This window comes from Marmota flaviventris, chromosome 1 (assembly GCF_047511675.1).
Source record: "Marmota flaviventris isolate mMarFla1 chromosome 1, mMarFla1.hap1, whole genome shotgun sequence".
In the NCBI taxonomy this organism is placed as follows: domain Eukaryota; kingdom Metazoa; phylum Chordata; class Mammalia; order Rodentia; family Sciuridae; genus Marmota; species Marmota flaviventris.
Genome location: NC_092498.1, coordinates 7597230 through 7617232, shown reverse-complemented (window position 1 = coordinate 7617232; position 20003 = coordinate 7597230). Strand labels below are relative to the sequence as shown.

The following is a 20003-nucleotide window of genomic DNA, read 5'->3' as shown; positions in this document are numbered from 1 at the left end:
GGAAATGGATTATTTGAAGCTCAGGGAGCACTGACCTGGAAACATGGTGACAAGTGCCATGCATCCCTAACTAATCCTCCTTCCTGTTCCCACAATTAAGGTCCTAATGGTCCTCACCTGAGCTACTTGGTGACCAAACAGGTTGCTCCTCACATGTTCCTGCTACCAGTTATTGTTCTGAAGCACAGCTGGACATGGACTTTCCTCAGAACCCTGGAGTGGCATTCACCGGCTACTGATAGAGAGCAGGTGTTTTAGTATAGAATCCACAGCTTCCACAGCCTTCCCACCCTGTGGTTCTTCCCCTTCCCCTCAGTATGCTACTGCCACATTGGGCTTCCCATCTTCTTGAGTAAGCCCTGCTTTCTCCCTTCTTGATGCCCTTTGTGAACTAAACACCATTTGGTCTTTACTGTTTGTACATTAGCCCCTTCTGGGGATGCTTCCTTATCCATTTCTTAAATTAGAGAGAGAGAGAGAGTGTGTGTGTATATGTATGGCACCTGTTATCTAGGCAGTTTTAAATACTTAGGTCACATTGGTGAACAAAACATCAGAGCCCTAGTTGAGTTCATGCTGTGTTAAAATCAGGTGTGTTTTTTTCCTGTGCTGCCCCTTTACACTGCCCTTTCCTCAGCCAGACATTCATTCAGCCTTGGCATTTGTGCACTCCTGAGTACCATCTGCAGTATTTTAAAAGGGGAGAAAAGAATAAATCAGGTCTTGCTTTTGAGCTTAATACTGTTAAGGGAGGCTAATACAAGGTTGAGAATATGTCACATGAGGCAAAAAGGCTATAGGAATTCAGGACAATTAGGGACATTGGGGGAGAATACGTGTAGGTAATGTGTAATGATCAAACAGGGTAATTAGCATTTCTGTCTCTTCCACCATTGTTTCTTTGGTTCTAGTTCTTTATAAAACAGGTAATATATTGTGAACAGCAGTCACCCCACCGTGCGGTAGAACACAGAACTTATTTCTCCTATGCAACTGTGTTTAGGGACCCATTATGCAACTTCCCTCAGTTCCTCCTGGCCCTGCCCTTGAGAGGTGACCTTTGAAATGGCCTTTTAAAAGTAGGAAGAAGGGCATACTAAATGGAAGAGACTTGACCAAAGTAGGATGCAAGTATACATGGATGTATAAACAGCAGTTCCTCCTGTTGGCTGGAGGGCAGGGTGTGAGAAGTGGAGTAGTGGGCTGGGGTCCAGCTGAGGGGTTTGGATTTTATTGATAAAGGGGAGCTGAGGAACGCTGAGCAAAAGACTGACCTGATTCAGCTGTGATTTGGAAACACTTAAGAGTTATGTCATGCTATTTGGGGGGAGTGGAGTGGGGAGTGAAATATATTAGAAGGTTTTTGAGGGAGACTATGCAAGAACCAGTGAGGGATTGGAGGCAGCTAAAGTGGGAAGGGAGGAGACAAGGTTACTAAGGTAAAATCAACAGATGTCACTCTTTGGAAGGTAGGGACCATGTCTTAATGGATCCCACATGAGGTGTTCACCAAATGTTTGTTGAATGAACAAGTATGGTGGGCATCACAGAACAGGCCGGCAGTGTTGTGTGATGGAGGAAGGGGGACTTGCTTATGCTTCCAGTCTCCCTTTGCTAATGCTTTCCCTCCTAACATCTTATCATTCTTTGTGTGACTACAGTGACACACCTGGTCTGTATGTTGAGGAGGGCCTTGGGAATTCTTTCTTGAGCTGCCCCTACCTCTTCGTAGGACAATAGCATTGAGCATCCTGACCCCATGTTGATCTTAGGTGGCCCTCAACCCCTGATGACTGCACCTTGCTGTTAGTCATCTGTGCTAGGGTTCTGGGTCTTGGCCTCCACTTGGGGAAGCCAAGTGCTGTCAGTTCACCCACGAGGTACCCAGGCTTGGCAAATGGATTAAAAAGAAAAAAAGGGGCTGGGGATGTGGCTCAAGCGGTAGCACGCTCGCCTGGCATGCGTGCGGCCCGGGTTCAATCCTCAGCACCACATACAAACAAAGATGTGTCTGCTGGAAACTAAAAAATAAATATTAAAATTCTCTCTCTCTCTCTCTCTCTCTCTCTCTCTTAAAAAAAAAAGCTACCTTGTGGGGCTCTGAGTTCAATCCCCAGTGCCACAAAAGATCAAAAAGAAATGCCCAAGGAGTTAGGGCCCCGCGGAGGCTACAAAGTCCTTTGTCACCATCCTGTTATCATTCCTTGTTTTTTTTTTTTTTTTAAATTCATCCCCATAAGAGACAGATTAATAATTAAGAATAAAGGTAATTTAATTTATATCAAGGCTACACCTGGGCTGATATCTGGGAGTTCTGCTTGGGAAACTATATTATGGTACAAAGTGTTTCTTTTAAAAATAAATTTATAGGGCTGGGGATGTGACTCAAGCGGTAGTGCGCTCGCCTAGCATGCGTGCCGCCCCAGTACGATCCTCAGCACCACATACAAACAAAGATGTTGTGTCCACCAAGAACTGAAAAATAAATATTAAAAAATTCTCTCTCTGGGCTGGGGATGTGGCTCAAGTGGTAGCACGCTTGCCTGGCAAGCATGCGGCCCGGGTTCGATCCTCAGCACCACATACAAACAAAGATGTTGTGTCCGCCGAAAACTAAAAAATAAATATTAAAAAAAAAATTCTCTCTCTCTCTCTTTAAAATAAATAAATAAATTTATAAAATCAGCATGGGAATGATAGGTAGCTTTGGGAGCTGATAAAAAGGGCACTCTTCCTCAACAAACTGTGACCCCTGACCCATCTCCTAGAAATCAAATCCTCATCACTCTCACCCCCTCTAGCCTCAGACCTAGAAATACTCAGGTCTGTGCCCTGCAGTCTGTTTTAACAAGCACCCAGGGCAGACATGAACCACTCACATTTGAGTACCCCTGATTAGAGGAACTTTCTAAAACACTAAGACCAGCTGCTAAAATTACAACACTCTTCCCTCAGTACAGCTCATTAAATACTAACATCTTCTTCCTCTCCAATCCATATTCTGTATTGGACATTATTATTTTATAATGTGATAAGCTACCAGCTTACCAGCATTTTATAATCTTTAATATATTGCACTGATCCTTGATGAGATCCTAGTGAGGTTCTTAATATCTTCAACACACATTCACAATTTGTCTTTTAGATGGTGTTATAAGAATTTCCAAAATGGGGGCTGGGGTTGTAGCTCAGTGGTAGAGTGCTTGCCTAGCATGTGTGAAGCACTGGGTTTGATCCTCAGCACCATATGAAAAATAAATAAATAATGGAGGAAATGGAGACTTACAAAACCCTCGGAAAAAGGGAGCTCTGCAATCTGACCTGTCACAATCTCCCTTATCTACCAAAATCCCCTCCCCACACAGTAAACCCACCAAAAGTAACAGACCAACTCCTCCTAGGACCTGGCCCTGCTAAATCCTGTAAAACTCAGACCCTTGTTATAGCCTGTTGCCATTTTCCCTGTTGAAAATGTGCCCCTCCGCTGTTTTTTGTTGCTCCGATGAGTTCTGTCTCCCTTTCTTTCCATATTTGTAGATGGACAACTATTTATTTATATGTGGTGCTGAGGATCGAACCCAGTGCCTCCTCACCTGTGCAAAGCAAGACCTCTACCACTGAGCCACAACCCCAGCCCTCCCTTTCTTTTTTATTCTCTTTCATTTGCTTTCAAATAAAATAAAGATATGTGCCCATCTACAACTAAAAGAAAGAAAGAAAAAAAAAGAATTTCCAAAATGAATAATGCTAAATGTTGATTTGTTACCTTAAAGTAACACTCCTAATCTATCCCCAAATTCTAGAGGTGCATCATAGAGAGGATGATTCTTTATGTACTTACTATGTTAATTGACCACACTTACATTAGAATAAAATATTGGGTGAAATAATTCTCTGCCTCCCTCAAAAAACAAACCGAAACATACAAATAAACAAAACCTCCGATTTAGCATAAAGAATTTTCTGGCTTATTGGAAAAAGACCCTAAGATGAATAGGAGATGCAGAAAAAGCAGGGAGAAAAAAACCTGAGCTGCACACAGCACACGTGACTCTATGCGCGGGTGTGAATTCTTGGCGTTCAGAGGAAGGCTCTCCCCTTACAGAGAAAGAGAGCATTCAGGATGGAGCGGGGTCGCAACTGGAGACAAGTCAACTGGCTGTGATCCTGGCCTGGAGCCAAGGCTAGCGGGATCCCCGGGTGCGAGCGATGGGCAGGTCGCACTGGGTGGACGGAGGGCTCCGGACACACAGCCACGACGCCTGCCCAGAGAGTAGGCCCTAGGATGTGTGACAGAAATACCGAAAAGGTGACACCGTACGAAACAGGACTTGGCGGAGGAGAGGCTTTTCTTTCTTTTTTTTAAAATTGAATGAAACATTTCTCCTTAGGTCTATTCATTTGTTCTGCAAAACAAAATAAAAGGAGTTTTAAAACATACTTTCCCCACACTAATTAACGCCCCGCTCGTCAGCTGGAGGCGCTGGAACAGCGCGTCTCAAAACGCTGCGCAGCGCGGGCGCGGCCCCTGCAGGTGCTGGGTCCCAGGGCTGAACTTTCCCACGGGCTCCCTCGGCGGGCGCCGACCCAGGTGGGCGCGCGGCGGCCGCTCGGGCTCCCGCGGAGGGGCGCGGGGGGCGTGCGGTCCTACCGGCTGCAGGGGGCGCTGTGCGTGCCCTCGGGCGCTGCCGCCCGGCTCAGCTCTTTTTTAAAGGGCCCCCGGGGCACGTGGCTCGGGACGCAGCTCGCGGCCGCCCGGCGGGAGCTCCGAGGCTGGGCGGCACCCGCTCCTCCGCCGCCGCCCGCACCAGGCCTGAGGATCGCAGCCTAACAAGGACGCAGGCCGCCATGGCCGAAGCGCCGCCCGCGCGGGTAAGCGCCCCGGCTCGCGGACGCCGCCCGAGAAGGGCCGCCGCGGCCGCGTGGCCCAGCGCGAGGGACTCGGCGCGCCCGGCCGCGGGGCGACACTGGCTCCTCTGGCCCGCGCCCTGGCCCGGCCCGGCCGGTTGCCGCCCGCGGCCGCCTGCAGGCCACCGACCCCGCGGCCCAGCGCCAGGCCCGGCGCGCGGGGCCCCGACGGCGCGCGGCCCGCGACCTGTCCCTCCGGGGCCCTGCGAGGCCGGGCGCCTGCGTCCCGCCCCGACACGGCGACGGATCTTGCGAGTGAACCGAGTAGCTGTGTCCTTGTCCATTGTCTCTCTTGAGGCTCGCGTCCCGATCGGGCAGGGAGGGTGGGTGGCTGAGGCCCGGGACTAGACTGGCCGGCCGAGGCTGCGCACCTCCCCAGCGGGTGTTGAGCCTGGGCCAGGCCTGGACTGTGGATATCTAGTATTCTACTGGATTTTACCTACGGAAGGATACTGGGCCCTGTTTACAACAGGTTTTCATTCCTTTTTAAGAAAGGATTGTTTTTGCAGTTTTAGAATGCTGGTTTGAAATGTGCAGTATGGCCAATTCAGAGAAAATGATCCTTTGGGCATTTTTGACATAGTAGAAAAAACGCTTGTAAAGGACGTTTATCTACTATTATTAACTATTATATCTACTACTGACACATCTCAGCCAAGTTTCTGAGACCCACGTTTTCTTGGGTCCTTCTTAGGAGAACTTTGTCCCTGTGGCTGAGTTTTGAATGTGAGAGAGGGCTGGGGATTCTGCAGGTTTATGACCCTGTTCTTAGGAAACCCCTAGGAGGCCTTTCTGTACCTGTACAGGTGTCATCAGCCCCACCTCGCTGGAGCCTTCTTCAGTACCTTCCAGACTTTTCCTACTCATCTGCATCTTCCCCTCAGCCATCTTGCAGCACCTGAGAGCCAAGAAGCTCCCCAACAGGACAGATTTGCTCAGGGACTTTGTCAGCCCATCCTGTCACATTGTTAGGTCTCAAATCTTGGTAGCCAGGAAATGAAATAATATTTGCATATTACCTACAGCAATCCTCTACATCACCTCTAGATTGCCTATAATTCCTAATACAAGGGGAATGCTGTGTATATAGTTGTTATGCTCTTTTGTTTAGGGAATAATGACTGAATGTACACATTCAGTTCAGACCCAATTTTTTCTTTCCAAATGTTTTTACTTGGGTTTGGAGAATCCTTGGATGTGGAACCTGCAGATACAGAGAGTCAACTGCATTTCTCTACAGAATTTTTCTCTTGGAGAAGGAAGAAACATCAATTTTTTGTGCACCCTGCCTTTACTATGATAGGTGTTCACTCATTATTACTGAATGCATTAATTATTAATTAATTTATTCAATAAATAGTTATCAAACATCTTCTATGGGTGAGGCACTTTATGAAGCTGGGAGCACAGTGGTAAATGACACACACCCTCATGGGACTTATGTTCACATGGGAGAAAAACCATAAGCCTGGTGGTGAGTTCAGATTATTAGCACTGTGAAGGAAGAGGCTGACAGGGACTTTTGGTCAGTGCAGCACTTGGGGAAAGGCTCTGTGAGATGGTGTTTAAGCGGAAACTATAAAGGTGAAGGGACTCAGGCCTGGAGAGGTGCATAGGAAAGCCCAGGAGAGGGTGAAGGAGAGCTGGATGCATCCCAGCCATGGAAGGTCATATGGCTGGAGTGTAGCAAATGACGGAGTATGTCAGGTTGGAGGGGCTGGCTGGATATGAAAAAGTTCACATTTTTTCTAGGTGTGCTGGGGAGCTACTGAAGAGTTTTCAGCAAGGACTGAAGTAGTCTAGTTTGTGTTTCAAAAGATTACTGACTACACTGTGGAAAGTGTATTATGGAGGAGAAGGTTGAAGTGGGGAAACCAGGTGGGTGGAATTGTAGTGGCCCAGGTGAAAGGTGACGGGGCTTGGCGATGGTGGTGGACAAAGAGAAAAGTGAATGGATTTGAGATAATTTCAGCAGTCAAACAAATGGGACTAGCTGTTGATGTAACCATGAAGTGGGCAAGGACACACTGCCACGATGTCAGCCTGTCTTTCCAGAAGCCTTTTAGCAACGCAAACCAGCATTGGGGCATTGTACATGTTCAGTGAGGACTTGCACACCATACTCCCAGCTAAGCTGAGGCCTGCAGGGCTTTTTTCCCAAGCTGCTGAAGAATGATGGAATGCAAGATGGAGGGAAAAAAGCCCATGTGACTACTTCCTAGAGTATCCCTGAGCCAGAGCACGGCCTCGTCAACATCATCATCTTAGCCAGCTGCTATAACAAAGTATAATAGACTGGTGGCTTAAACAGCAGAAATTTTCCTCCTCACAGTTCTGGAGGCTGGTAGTCCAAGATCACAGTGCCACTGATTTGGTTCCTGGTGGGGACTCTTCCTGGTTTGCGGTTGGCTGCCTTCTCATCATAGTCTTACACCGTGGAGAAAGATATCATTGCTTTCATGTCTCTTCTTTCAGGGCACCAGTCCTATTCCACCCACCATGTGCCTCCCAAAGGCTGCACCTTCAAATGCCATCCATCATATTGGAGATTAGTGCTTCAACATGCAAATCTGGGGGAGACCCAAATATTCAGTCTGTAGCTATCACCGTTGTTGTCTTAGCCCCATCAATACAGGACTCACATTATTTTTTTTAACACAATACCTTTATTTTGTTTGTTTATTTATTTTTATGTGGTGTTGAGGATTGAACCCAGGGCCTCGTGCATGCTAGGCAAGCACTCTACCACTGAGCCACAACCCCAGCCCCCATTATTTGTTATGTGAAATATTTTACATTGTTTTTTTACAAAAGATTGTCTCATCATTTTTCAAAATACTATTATGTAGACACTATTGTTCTAGATATTCTATTTTCTAGATGTGGAAATGAATTCTTTGGAAGGTGTTTTAAAAACCATGCCTAAAGTCAACCAATGTGTGGGTGTGGCTTGGGAGCTCCTTGCAGGGCTCATGTTCTTTCTCCCTGTGATAAGACTTGCCCCTTCATTCTCAGGAATGAGATTGGGAAGTCACCTGAGATTGTCGATGCTTTCCTTCTTTGGCTGTTTTTCCTCCTGTTTACCACCTGCCAACACCCTGGTGCAGCCACCATCTCCAGTTACCAGAGCTGGACTCCTGCTTGATGTTCTGGCCTCCTATCTTCTCCACTTTTCCGCTCTTTGGCCAGCAGGATCCCAGATGGGGCTGCACTGGAGCAGGAGTCATTCTGAGTTTGGAGTTGGAAATTTTGATTGTATAATTTTGGTAATATCTCTCTTTTCTCTTATTTTGAGCAGATTCCAGGGGAGGACAAGCGAATGGAGGACCAGAGACCTCTAACACCTCCGTCGCCCCAGCCAGCTGCTGAGAAGAACTCATACCTCTACTCCACAGAGATCACGCTGTGGACAGTGGTGGCTGCCATTCAGGCCTTGGAGAAGAAGGTGGATTCCTGCCTGGCCCGCTTGCTGACTCTGGAGGGACGCACTGGGACAGCAGAGAAGAAGCTGGCTGATTGTGAGAAGACGGCCGTGGAGTTCGGCAACCAGCTGGAGGGCAAGTGGGCCGTGCTGGGGACCCTGCTGCAGGAGTACGGGCTGCTGCAGCGGCGGCTGGAGAACATGGAGAACCTGCTGCGCAACAGGAACTTCTGGATCCTTCGGCTGCCCCCTGGCAGCAAGGGGGAGGTCCCCAAGGTAGCCTTTGGGTGCCCTGGAGTGGGGAGCCCCCTGGGATGTGCCTGTAAGTGTGTGGATGAGCGAGTGTGACACTTGTGGTTCCAGGTGCCAGTGACCTTTGATGATGTGGCCGTTTACTTCTCCCAGCCTGAGTGGGGCAAGCTGGAGGACTGGCAGAAGGAGCTCTACAAGCATGTGATGAGGGGCAACTATGAGACACTGGTCTCCCTGGGTAAGGATGTGTAGGGGTCTCTGGGCCTTTGTCCGAGGTTGGGCTCTTGTAGTCTGTCTTTGCTTTGCTTCTTTTACTTTGGACATCAGAGCCTCTCCATGGGTATATGGGACCCAGATCTTTACCCCATCCTGTCCCTGTTCTGTATGCAGATTATGCCATCTCCAAACCTGACATCCTCACCCGGATAGAGAGAGGAGAGGAGCCTTGTCCTGAAGACCAGCAAAGCAAGGAGAAGGGGACTGAGGAAGAGGCCGCATGTCCAAGGAGGCTGGACACTGGTAAGTGGGTACAAGAGGGAGTGACTGGGGCATAGTGGACCACAGGCTCACCTCCTAAGTGTCCAGATAATCTGAGAACTGGGAAGGGAGTACAGACCCTTATCCCAGAGTGGGCTGCTCTCCAAGGCCACCCCAGGTGGGGGCAGGTGGAAGACTTCTTTTTAGAGCCCTGTGGTTTCGGATCTGTAGGAGGGGTAGTCACAAAGGGAAATGTAGAGCATGGGAACGTTCTTGTTCCATGATAAATAGGGCTGATTATCACTGATGTGACAGTGCAGTGACATCGCCATCACTTTTTGATGTCTTCCGTGCTGTCTGTGTCCACCTGCCCGTTTCTGCTCCCCAGCTTAGCCTGCATCAGGAAGCTGCTGTGGCACTAGGGTTCCTTTGTGAGAAGGAGGCTGGGGCTGGATCCTCCTATAGCCAGTCTCCAAAGGTGACACTGCCTATCAGAATCCTCTGGGGGACTCTTTTTTTCTTTCCTTTTTTGCAGTGCTGGTTATTGAACCTGGGGCCTGGTGCATGCCAGACAAGCACTCTACCACTGAGTCATGTCCCCAGCTCTGGGGAACATTTTTGAATATAAAAAACAAATAAATGAAAGCAGAGAGAACAAGACAGTAAACCTCCAAATTATTGCTGGGACCTAACATGATCTTGTTTCTTCAACATTTGCTTCATCTGTCTCTTTCCTTTTTGTACACACAGCCATGATACCATTTTTATACCCCTTCCCCTAAAAAAAACAACAACAACTAATGATTGGTCCTTGTTCTCTTTCCCTCAACAATGTTTTCAGTAGGGTTTGGACCCTAATATCATAACCTAAAGTCCATGCATTGCATTTGATTTATAAGTGACTTTTTTTTTTCTTGGTGCTGGAGATCAAACCCAGGGCCTCTTGCATGGCAGTCTAGTGCTCTACCACTGAACTACATCCCCAGCCTGTTTCTTAAATCTATAAAAAGTCATCCCCCTTTTCAACAGCTTCATTGAGATATAATTTATACACCATAGAATTTCTCTATTAAAGCATACAATTCAGTGGTTCTTGGTATATTAAGAGATGTGCAGCCATCACCACAATCTAACTTTAGAACTTTTGTGTCCGATCAAAAGAGACCCTTGGGGCTGGAGTTGTGTCTCCGTAGTAGTAGAGCACTTGCCTAGCATGTGTGAGGCACTGGGTTCGATTCTCAGGACCGCGTATAAATAAGTGAATAAAATAAATGTCCATCAACATCTAAAAAAAAAAAGAGAGAGACCGTACCCATTAGTAGTCACTCCCTGCTGCCCTCCCCCCTGCCCAGACCCTCTCAGCCACTAGCCTGCCTTCTGCCTCTGTGGAATTTGCCTATTCTGATGTGTCACATAAATGTAATCATATAATATGACCCTTTGTGTCTGTCTTCTTTCACTGAGCATAATGTTTTCAAAGTTCATCCATGTTTTAGTCTGTGTGAGTGCTTCATTTCTCTTGTGACTGAATAATATTCCATTTTGTGGACATACCACACTTTGTTTAATCATTCATTAGCTGATAGACACCACCCATGCCATTTATTTTTTGTCGTTTTATTGTCATTTATCTGTGTGTGTGTGTGTGTGTGTGTGTGTGTTACAGTGGATCGATCCCAGGACTTTGCATATACTAGGCAAGTTCTCTACACTGGGTTACACCCCCAGCCCTTTTAAAAAGTTTTAATTTTGAGACAGGGTCTCACAGGCCTCAAACTTACTATCCTCTTGCCTAACCCTCCCAAGCAGCTGGGATTACAGGTGTGCATCGCTGTGTCTGGCTTATTTTACATCTTTTTAATGCTATTGTTTCCCACATTTTGGATTTGGTGTCATTAACATGGTCTCTTATTTCCTGCATTTCCTACAGATTGGGAGGTGGATTAGCAGTTTATATAGACTCAGGTTCCGTGTTTTTGACAAGACTTCTTCAGAGGTGTTGCTGTGTGCCCCTTACTCCTGTGGGCCAGCAGGCGCTGGGGTCTGGTTGTCTTTTTTATTGAGATCATCAGCTTCATGCTTCTGTTATGAAGTTCCTGACAGCTTTTCACCAGTGACTTTAATTAGCCATGGAGATTGCTGCCTGGCTTCATTATTTCATTAAGGGTAGCAAAATAGTGAAAGTGTCATTACTTCTGTTCTTAAAAGCTAAAGCTCTTTTGTGATGAATAGTTCCTCTAATCAATCCTTTTAGTTACCCTGAACTACAGTACAGAAGAGGCAGGATAGATGCTTCACTCTTTCCTACATCAGTTTTTTGAATGATGACTTTTCTGTCTTTGTAGCCTCCAGAGGCGGCCAAAGGCTTGGGCTTTTTGTTTTGTGTTGTTTTCAAGTATTATGACTTCTCAGATTTTTAAATATTTTGTTTGTGCCAGTCCTTTGTAGCCATTATTTTCATATTTAAATTGTACCATCTTTGGCAAATGGAATCGTTTTCTAGTTTTGCCCAGAGGTCATTTTAACATGACCTTGATGAGTTTCTGACACCTTAAGATACACAAGATTTGTTTTGTGTATTTCCTGCCCTGGGCCTGGAATCAGTTTCTCCGAGGATTTTCTGTTTTGTCTGGGGAAGAAACCCAGGGCCTCCACGTGCTGTGCAAGTGCTCTGCCACTGATATCCACCCCAGCCCCTCGTCAAGAAGTTTTTATTGTTTTTAGTGAAGCATAGTATTTAGAGACCCTAGATGAGTGCTAGTTATGAATTTTAGGTGTTACTTCTGGGTGTTTTTTTCTGTTTATATCCCTGTTAACCATTTGTGTGGCTGTTTTTGTTCGTGTCTTATGTTTTTCTCTTGGAATGTTAGATAGACCTAGTTGATTTGCTGTCTCCATGAGGGCTGGAACTTTGCCTTATTCACTGACTATGTGCTGCCTGCTTACTGGTTTATTATAAAGGATACAGGTGAAGAGAGACAAAGGGTGAAACCTGGGGGAAGGGCACGGGGCTTTGACTCCCTCTCTGTTGTGCCACCATCCTGGGACCTGCATGTGTTTAGCTATCTGGAAGCCCTGAAAATATGCATTTGGGGGTGGGGTACTAGGGATTGAACTCAGGGGCACTTGACCACTGAGCTACATCCCCAGTCCTATTTTATATTTTGTTTAGAGATGGGGTCTCACTGAATTGCTTAGTACCTTGCTTTTGCTGAGGCTGGCTTTGAACTCTTGATCCTCCTGCCTCAGCCTCCTGAGCTGCTGGGATTACAGGTGGGTGCCACCATGCCTGGCAAAAATATGCATTTTTGAAAAGAAATGAGTTCATATAGACATTCCTGATTCAGATTTAATCTCTGATTTTATAAACTTGTATATCACTTTTTTAAAAATTTTACATTGTAATGTTACATTCCCACCTTTATTAGCATAATAACTTATTTGAGTCTTTTTATATCTGATCCCAACATTTAATTATTCTGTAGTATCTATAATTTCAAAATAATGTATCCAGTATTACTATTAATGTTTAGGCTTTTGTTTGCAAAATAAATAAGCCCTCTTTTAGGGAAATTATTAAAGTAAACTTGTGTCCTCTTGCCCTCTAATATGGGTCTCCATGCTCAGAACATTTCCATTTAAAAAAGAAAGAAAAGATTTGTACATTGCCAAACTTAACTCTAGGCACATCATTTTTATCGTTCTCTGGGTCTGTTTTTTCTGTCCCTAAGGAGCTGAGGGTCTGCCTGCACCAGGGACAGAAGTGTCACTGGCAAAATCCAGGTTATCTTGAAGAGGATGCAGCTCTCTCTCCTGCTGTGCTTTCAAAATAATAGCCTCTCCACCTCTCTTTGGGGCCTCTCTTTGCTTCCCTCACTTAGTGGAATGTGGGGGAGGGGCCTGGTGACCAGGGTACACATGGGTCTTCTGATGACCAGAGTGCATCTTGGGCACCCCTCTGCTTAGAGCACCACAGTGTGCAGCACTGCTCTGGCTCTGAGGGTGCTGTTCTTTTTTTTTTTTTTTTGGTACCAGGGATTGAGCTCAGGGGCACTCGACCACTGAGCTACATCCCCAGCCCTGCTTTGTATTTTATTTAGAGACTGGGTCTCACTGAGTTGCTTAGGGCCTTGCTTTTGCTGAGGCTGGGTTTGAACTTGCCATCCTCCTGCCTCAGCCTCCTGAGCCGCTGGGATTGCAGGTGTGTGCCACTGCGCCCGGCTTAGTGCTGTTCTCTTGTTCACTCTGCATCCCCAAATCTGACTGCACCAGGATTTAGCTCTCCTTTCCACTGTCATTAAGTCACTTTCTATCCTTGGGGGTTTTTGAGAACTGTCAGGATTTCATATTTTGATTTGGACCTTTCTTTTTCTCACTCTTGAGGCTTGATCTTGCACAGCCTCACGTCCGTGATGCTTTGGCTGGTTTACGAGGATGGGCACTGGGTTTCTCTTTGTTCTAGGAAGGGTCCAAAGATGAGGTTTCGGATGACCCACTGACATTTCACTGTCCCGTTTGTCAGGCTTTCTATGGAAGCTGATGACTATTCTGTAGATAAAGTCTGCTGAACAATGTGACCAATTGGTATCCAAGGTCGTGCCCTTGTTCAAGAGGGGAATTGGTAGCAGCGTTACCAGTTACGAATCCAGCTGAATTCTTCTTTTTCCCCTCTGATTACACTCAGTTGGTGTTAACCATTTGCCTTTGAAAAGAATGCCATTGGAGGGCAAGCAGACAGGCCCTGCTTGGGTTGCTTTTGTCTCTGAGGAACCTTTGTTCTCTGGATCCTGCAATTCCGGAACAGCCACTGTGGGTTCCGGGTGTGGAGGTAGAGCCTCTTTCCCGTGGTTCTGGATTGCCTGTGCACATCTGTGCTGTTTGATTGCTCACGGCACTCAGCACCCATGGCCTGGTGCTGTAGGCCTCCGGCTGAACTTGTGTTGGATGGTAGATTCATCAGCCTTCACCGTCAGCCTTTCACTCATCATGCATTTCATTCTCTTCATGGGTATTTTCCTTAAAAAAAAAAAAGTAGAGTTCCATTTCTACTGGGAGGGGCACATGTGACATGTGCTCATTTGGGGGCTTGTGATTTGACAACTTCAGTGACGGCTGAGCTGTTGTGACTTGCTGGGAGGCAAGCCTCGACAGACATTTTGTGTAGACTTGAATAAGAGGACAAGTGTAGGGTGAAGCATTGTCTCAAAAGGGAATACTTCACTTTGGAAACTCGGGAACCTTCAGGGCCACATGTGCGGTGTATATTTTCTGCCATGCCTTTGGGCTCTCTGATGCTGTGGAGAGCGGGCTGGAGTGGGGGCCAGCAGCCACCATGATGGCTGGTGGAACAGACAATACTGTTGTTTCCTCTCCCTACCCTAAACAGCAGCCCTCTGTCATGTCCTGGCTGCTAATCCTGTGTCAATTATCACACTATGCAGTCCTCCTGGACATGAGGCTCTAGAGGAGAATCTAGCGGCTGGATGACAGGTGAAGCCATCTCATCATCACACTCAGTGTTTGGTCTGATGTCCCAGGTCTCTGGGACTCTGCATTTACACACTTCCCAGACGGTCCCTGGCCATCTGTTTGGGAGATCTCCATGTTGTGCTCAGTGTCACTGGTTTGCATTCCTTAGGTCTCCTTCCATATCCAGAGCAAGCCCCCAGCCCAGTCAGCCATGCCCAGGAGGAGCCCAAAGAAGGGCAGGCCCCTCAACACCAACAGAACGAAGAAGCAGGAGTGACCCCACCCAGGCTGGGCACTGGTGAGTGAGGGCAGCCAGGACAGCAACAAGAATGGTGTCTTCTGGCAGTGCATGAGTACCAAACACAAGCCGTGCTAGAAGTTCAGCAGGAAAGATAGCTGGGGATGTGACTGGGCTGAGCTGGACGGGCTCCTGGGAAAGGGGCTCCTGAGGTAGACCCTAAAAGAAGGTAGGTTTTGGATTTTCGGTGCAAGAAAATATCTGCATGGAGCTTTTGGGGAGGGATGTGGATTGAGCCTCTTGGGGCTTCTTCCAGTGGTCCTATCAACAAGGCAGTTTATGTCTCATGCCTAGCACAGTGCTGGGTGGCAGGCATGTTGTAGGTGTCAGTAAACATGCTCTTTCTGAAGACCTGCTGAGAATACTGGCTTTAGTCACCTCTCCCAAGTTCTGTTTGCTTCTGTTCACAGGCAATTCCTGCCATCCTGAGCTGGAACTGTAACTCAGAGGACACTCAGCAGAGCATGTGGCCTCTAATCCCGAGAGTCGCTTTCTGTCTCAGCGCACACTGGCTCCTCTGGCTCCTCCTCCCTATTCTTCCTTCTTGCAGCTGGCCCAGCTTCAGTGTGTTGCCTTCTTCCCCGTGGTTTCTTTGTATTTCCCCCACTGAATGTGACCCTCTGCAGGTAGAAGTGAAATCCCTTCCTTCCTGTGTGCTCCTTCCTGGCCAGTGTATAAGTTTGGATTCAGCTCATGGAATCAGTCAGGTGGGACCTTCTCAGACAGAGGAGGACAGTATCCCTGCCCATCGCAGACCTGAGACTCTGCTCTGAGGCCTCCCCAAACCCTCTTTCCTTTTGAGGACCATCAGGGTGATAGTCAGTTGCAAAGGGACAAATTGTGAGCCTAAGTTTGCGGGGAGATTATGGTTGTGGCCTTCATATCTCTCTTCTTACCTCTGCAGTCAACTGGACTGAGGCCTGGGGGTCACTGTTCCTGGCAGGCCCTTGGGTATGGCCAGAGCCTGCTGAAGAGGTGGTCATGCCACTCTGCAAGAACCCCATGTCAGGAAAGCCCCATGGGATTCTCTGTCTTGCAGGACCTCCAGCAAACACCAGCATTTTATCCTCAATTAAACAGGAGGGAGAATCTTCAGAGGGGGAGTCACCAGCTTCCCCTCCCAGGGACATCATGTCCAGTCTGGGGCCAGGTGAGTAAATAGGCAGCACCTGTCACCAAGGCAGAGCCTCACACAGCTCAGAGGGCCCTTTGGGAGTAGCAGGGGTCTGGGGATGAGACCTGGTGAAGGGCTTCGTCCTGAGGCTTCCCTCCTCCTTCCCTCCCCAGGTGTGACCCACAGGCCCAGTCAGCCTGTGGTCCTAGTCTTCTCCCTTGGTCTGGGCTGGCTGGGAATCCCCCGCTGGGAATAGGCTGCGGTCTACCAGGCTGTGGTCAAGGGTGACCAAAAGGATGTTCCGCTTTGATTCCAGCCTCACAGCAACCCTGTGGAGTGACCCCGGCTTTCAGCCTTTATTTTATTTATAGATATGTGATGCTGAGAATCAAATCCAGTGCCTCACACATGCTAGGCAAGCGCTTTGCCACTGAGCCCCAGCCCCAGCCCGAGAGTAAGCTTTTTGCTGTTATCCTGGTGGCTCTGGCCTCACTCAGTCCTGCCTGAGTCAGGGGATACCTGCACTGAGACCCAGGCAGGAATCATAGGCTGCCTTGCAGGGTGCTCTCTGCACACAGAAAGCAGGGTGTGGGCAGGTAGTAGGGATTGGCCCATTTGTTATATGGATGAGGGATTGTGTGAGGTTAATTCACTGGCCTCCTCCAGGCTGCTGGGGTCTCTCACCTCGTCCTGAGGTAATGGGGGCCCACGGGTTCCTTGTGCTTTACAGATCATAATTACTGACTTCAGAACTCTTAGGGTCCTGCCAACTCCTCTGCCATGGCCCAGGATCTCTCTTGCACCTTCCCACCTACCTGTCTCCTACCATCTGTCTTCTGACCCCAGGGACTATCTGGCAGCTGTTTTTTTGTGGCTTACTTTCCTCTCTCCTGGTTCCCCAGCTCAGCCTCCAGGAGTGAGGAGTAAGATAGCAAACAGGACTGAATGATGGGACAGGGCAGTGCCTGCTTGGTGAGGCCCCATGAGCAGGACCCCTTCCCATGTTGTGGGCCCTTGGAGGAGAAAGGATTCAGGGGAGGTGGGAGTAGGACTTGGAACCAACATAGATTCCTTTGCCAGGTGGTGGTGGCATGGCCATCAAGACAGAAGCTCAGTCTGAGGAGGAGATGGTGCCTGAGCAGCTCTGCCTGGGGTCCCCAAGCCGGACCAAGTGTAGAACACCTAGAGGGCCTAGGAACAGGACTGGAGGCCCTAGGCGGCATCACGCCCAGGGGAGGCCAAGGGTGCGCACTGGGGAGCCTCGGCCACCAGGGGCCATTGGGGAGACACCCCGCGTACTCCCTCGCCGGCGGGAACGGACCTTCCCCTGCCCTGACTGTGGGCAGAGCTTCCGCTTGAAGATTAATTTGACAATCCATCAAAGGACTCACGTGGAGGAGGAGCACAGGGAAGCTCCCGGGGGCTCACCCACCAGATGGGGCGAAGGCCACTCTACGCTGGAGCCAGGGGAAGTGGTAGTGCCTGGCCCTGTCATCCGCTGGCTCCCCGAAGAGCCCGTGGGCCACCATTCCCTGGGAGGGCGTGCCTTCATGGGGCGGAGGCCCACAGCCACCAAGATTTACCACTGCAGTGAATGCCTGCGCTTTTTCCAGCAGCGGAAGAGCCTGCTGCTTCACCAGCGCCTGCACACAGGCAATAATCAGGGCTGGCCTGCCTGTCCCTACTGTGGCAAGGCCTTCCGCCGGCCCTCGGACCTCTTGCGTCACCAGCGTATCCACACTGGTGAGCGACCCTACCAGTGCCCCCAGTGTGGCCGGGCCTTCAACCGAAACCACCACCTGGCTGTGCACATGCAGACTCATGCCCGGCATCGGGTGGGCCTGCATTTCCCTGTGCCTTCTGCAGGCCAGGGGAGCTCACCCCCGCAAGGTCTCAGCCATGCAGAGGAGGGCTGACCAGGCAGGAGCCTGCAGGGCATCCTCTTGTCTTCCTGCATCCCTGGCAGGACCTGTGCTCTACCTCTTAGGGGCTTTCCCTTGTGCCTGATGCTGGTCCCTTATTCTGGGATGTCTTGGAGAGAGTTGTTTTTTTATTGTTTCCCTTATTCAAATGGAAAACAGTGGCCCTTTTGATGATACCATATATATATGCGACAAGGTACCTCTACTTTCTCTTTCCTAAGGGTGTCACTCTGTGCTATCTTTTTCTACATTCTTGACCTGCAAAGGGTCCCTGAAGGCTTAAACAACACCAGTTTTTGGTGTAGCTTTTGACTGGTGCTACAGTCAAGATGATCAGAGACTGTGGTCCTTTCAGAATGGACCATAGAGACTTCAGGGACTGGGAGTGACTGCACAGAGGTCTGTCTGCGCTCCACATGAGAAAACAGCAGAGAGTACAGGACACAAGAGAAGGCACTCAGAATTTGCATTTTCTACTTTTGTTAGCTTGAGACTTTTTTTTCTTTGAATGAAGACTTTGTAATGTGTTTGTAAGCGTTGTGTGTAGTTGCAAAGAGGACCAGGAGCTCCTGAGGGCAGGAATTCTGCCACTTCCTTTGTGGGTCTGGCAGGGCAGGAAGAGGGTTTTGATGGGCAGAATTTGGCTGCTGTCTTAGAAGCAGAGCTTCTCTCCAGGTGTATGTTTCTGAGCTCCGAGTGACTCCCAGTCTTCCTAGTCCTTCCCTCACAGGGCAGTCTCATCTGTTATTTACTTTTGATATCAGTTAAAAGAGGAAAGGAAATCAGGTGTGGATGGCCTCCCCTGCCAGATCTCAGGATTCATAGGTGTGCATGATCCATTGACTGGACCCAGAAGATGCCTTGAGGGTGCTGCAGAGTCTTGTGAGCCCAAGACCTTCCTCAAGGGGAAGACTGACTGGGGGAGGCTGGGGAGTCTGCCTGGACTCTCCAGGCCTCGTTTCTCCTGGTAAAGAATTTGGGGTCTGGTGCTGAGTAGGGCTAGGAGGTTGGGGAATCCTTCAGCCCCCTCTAGGCTCACATTCCTTGTCTGTCAAAGGGTAACAGCTCCAGTGCATCCCACCTCATCTAGGAGCTGTTGGCACTGAATTTAGAGACTGCACAAATAAGATGCTTGGTGATATTCTTAGTTTCAAGTTCAGGGCTTCCTATTTTTTTTTTTTTTTCCCAGTGATTTCCTGCTCAGGCAGAATCCCCTGGGAAGAGTGAGGGTTAGTGCCCTTGTACCAAAGCATTGGTCCATGACCTGTTTTTGATAGTATGCTATTGTCAGGCTGCACGGAGAAGTCTTGATGCCTAGTTTCTCATATTCCTTAATCACACCACCTTGGGTGCTGCCTACAGACCAATTGGCTGTGGGTTCTGGGTTCCTGGCAACTTCCTGTTGTCCTCACCCCTTTTCCAAAGTCTCGAATGGAGTTGGGGGCAGATGGTAACATTGCCATCATCCCTGGGAAAGGGGAAGGATAAAAGTCTGACAGGTTAGCCAAGATCCTGAAGAGGCACCACCTGTTTGAGCCTCCTGCTTGTCTGGAGCCCCACAAGTCAGAGACAAATGTCAGCAAGTGCGCAGGCAGGATGTGGTACAAGTGTGGCTGCTCAGCTTAACCCTCAGCTACAAGAGCTAGGCTCAGATATTCTGGTGGTGCCTCAGGGCTCAGAATTTTAAATTCTAAAATTTTAAATGCTAAATGCACTCTGTAAATACAAGCATTCAATTGCAAGGCTCAGGTGTTTTTCCCTTATTTTCAAAGCATTCAGTGCTCAGCTCTGGGCTAGGCATAGTGGGTTTGCCTTGTCACTCAATAGGACGTGTTTAAAGAATGTTCCTTAGGTTGAAATGAACAGTGGAGGCTACAAGGTGCAGTAGCCCAGTGGTGCCCCACAATCGGGAGGTGGGAGCCCTGGTTGGGTCCCAGACTTACCCAGCTCTGGGCCTCAGCGTCCTCATTTGTGAAACAAAGAACTGGTTGGGTCTTAAGATTCCTTAACAACTGTGAAGGTGGCAGTCTCCTGCTTTAATCGGTGCTTAATAAACATGTTGGCATAAATGATTGTGCACGTGACCTGGTTTCTTTTTTGTAGGAAGTGAGCGGACGCACTGGCCAGTCACAGCTGGCGACG

At 48.6% G+C, this 20003-nt stretch overlaps 1 protein-coding gene across 2 annotated transcripts; it reads left to right on the top strand.

Annotated features, from left to right (window-relative positions):
* The first annotated feature begins 4723 nt into the window (after positions 1-4723).
* Positions 4724-19930, top strand: Znf783 (zinc finger protein 783). 2 transcript variants are annotated; one of them, XM_027943397.3, is made up of 7 exons: positions 4724-4872; positions 8207-8605; positions 8693-8819; positions 8972-9100; positions 14697-14825; positions 15865-15975; positions 17020-19930. In XM_027943397.3, exons 1-7 carry the CDS (start codon positions 4849-4851, stop codon positions 17853-17855), a joined length of 1755 nt encoding a protein of 584 aa, XP_027799198.2. In that variant the 5' UTR covers positions 4724-4848; the 3' UTR covers positions 17856-19930. The 2 variants fall into 2 exon arrangements, with proteins under 2 accessions (XP_027799198.2, XP_027799197.2); XM_027943396.3 differs by having other exon boundaries at positions 15730-15975.
* The last annotated feature ends 73 nt before the right edge of the window (positions 19931-20003 follow it).

Excerpts from the sequence above, each read along its gene's own strand:
- Znf783 (XM_027943396.3), top strand. The coding sequence starts at position 4,849 with ATGGCCGAAGCGCCGCCCGCGCGG. Across the intron at positions 8,606-8,692 it reads GCAAGGGGGAGGTCCCCAAG|GTGCCAGTGACCTTTGATGA; the intron begins GTAGCCTTTGGG and ends TTGTGGTTCCAG. Across the intron at positions 8,820-8,971 it reads TGAGACACTGGTCTCCCTGG|ATTATGCCATCTCCAAACCT; the intron begins GTAAGGATGTGT and ends TTCTGTATGCAG.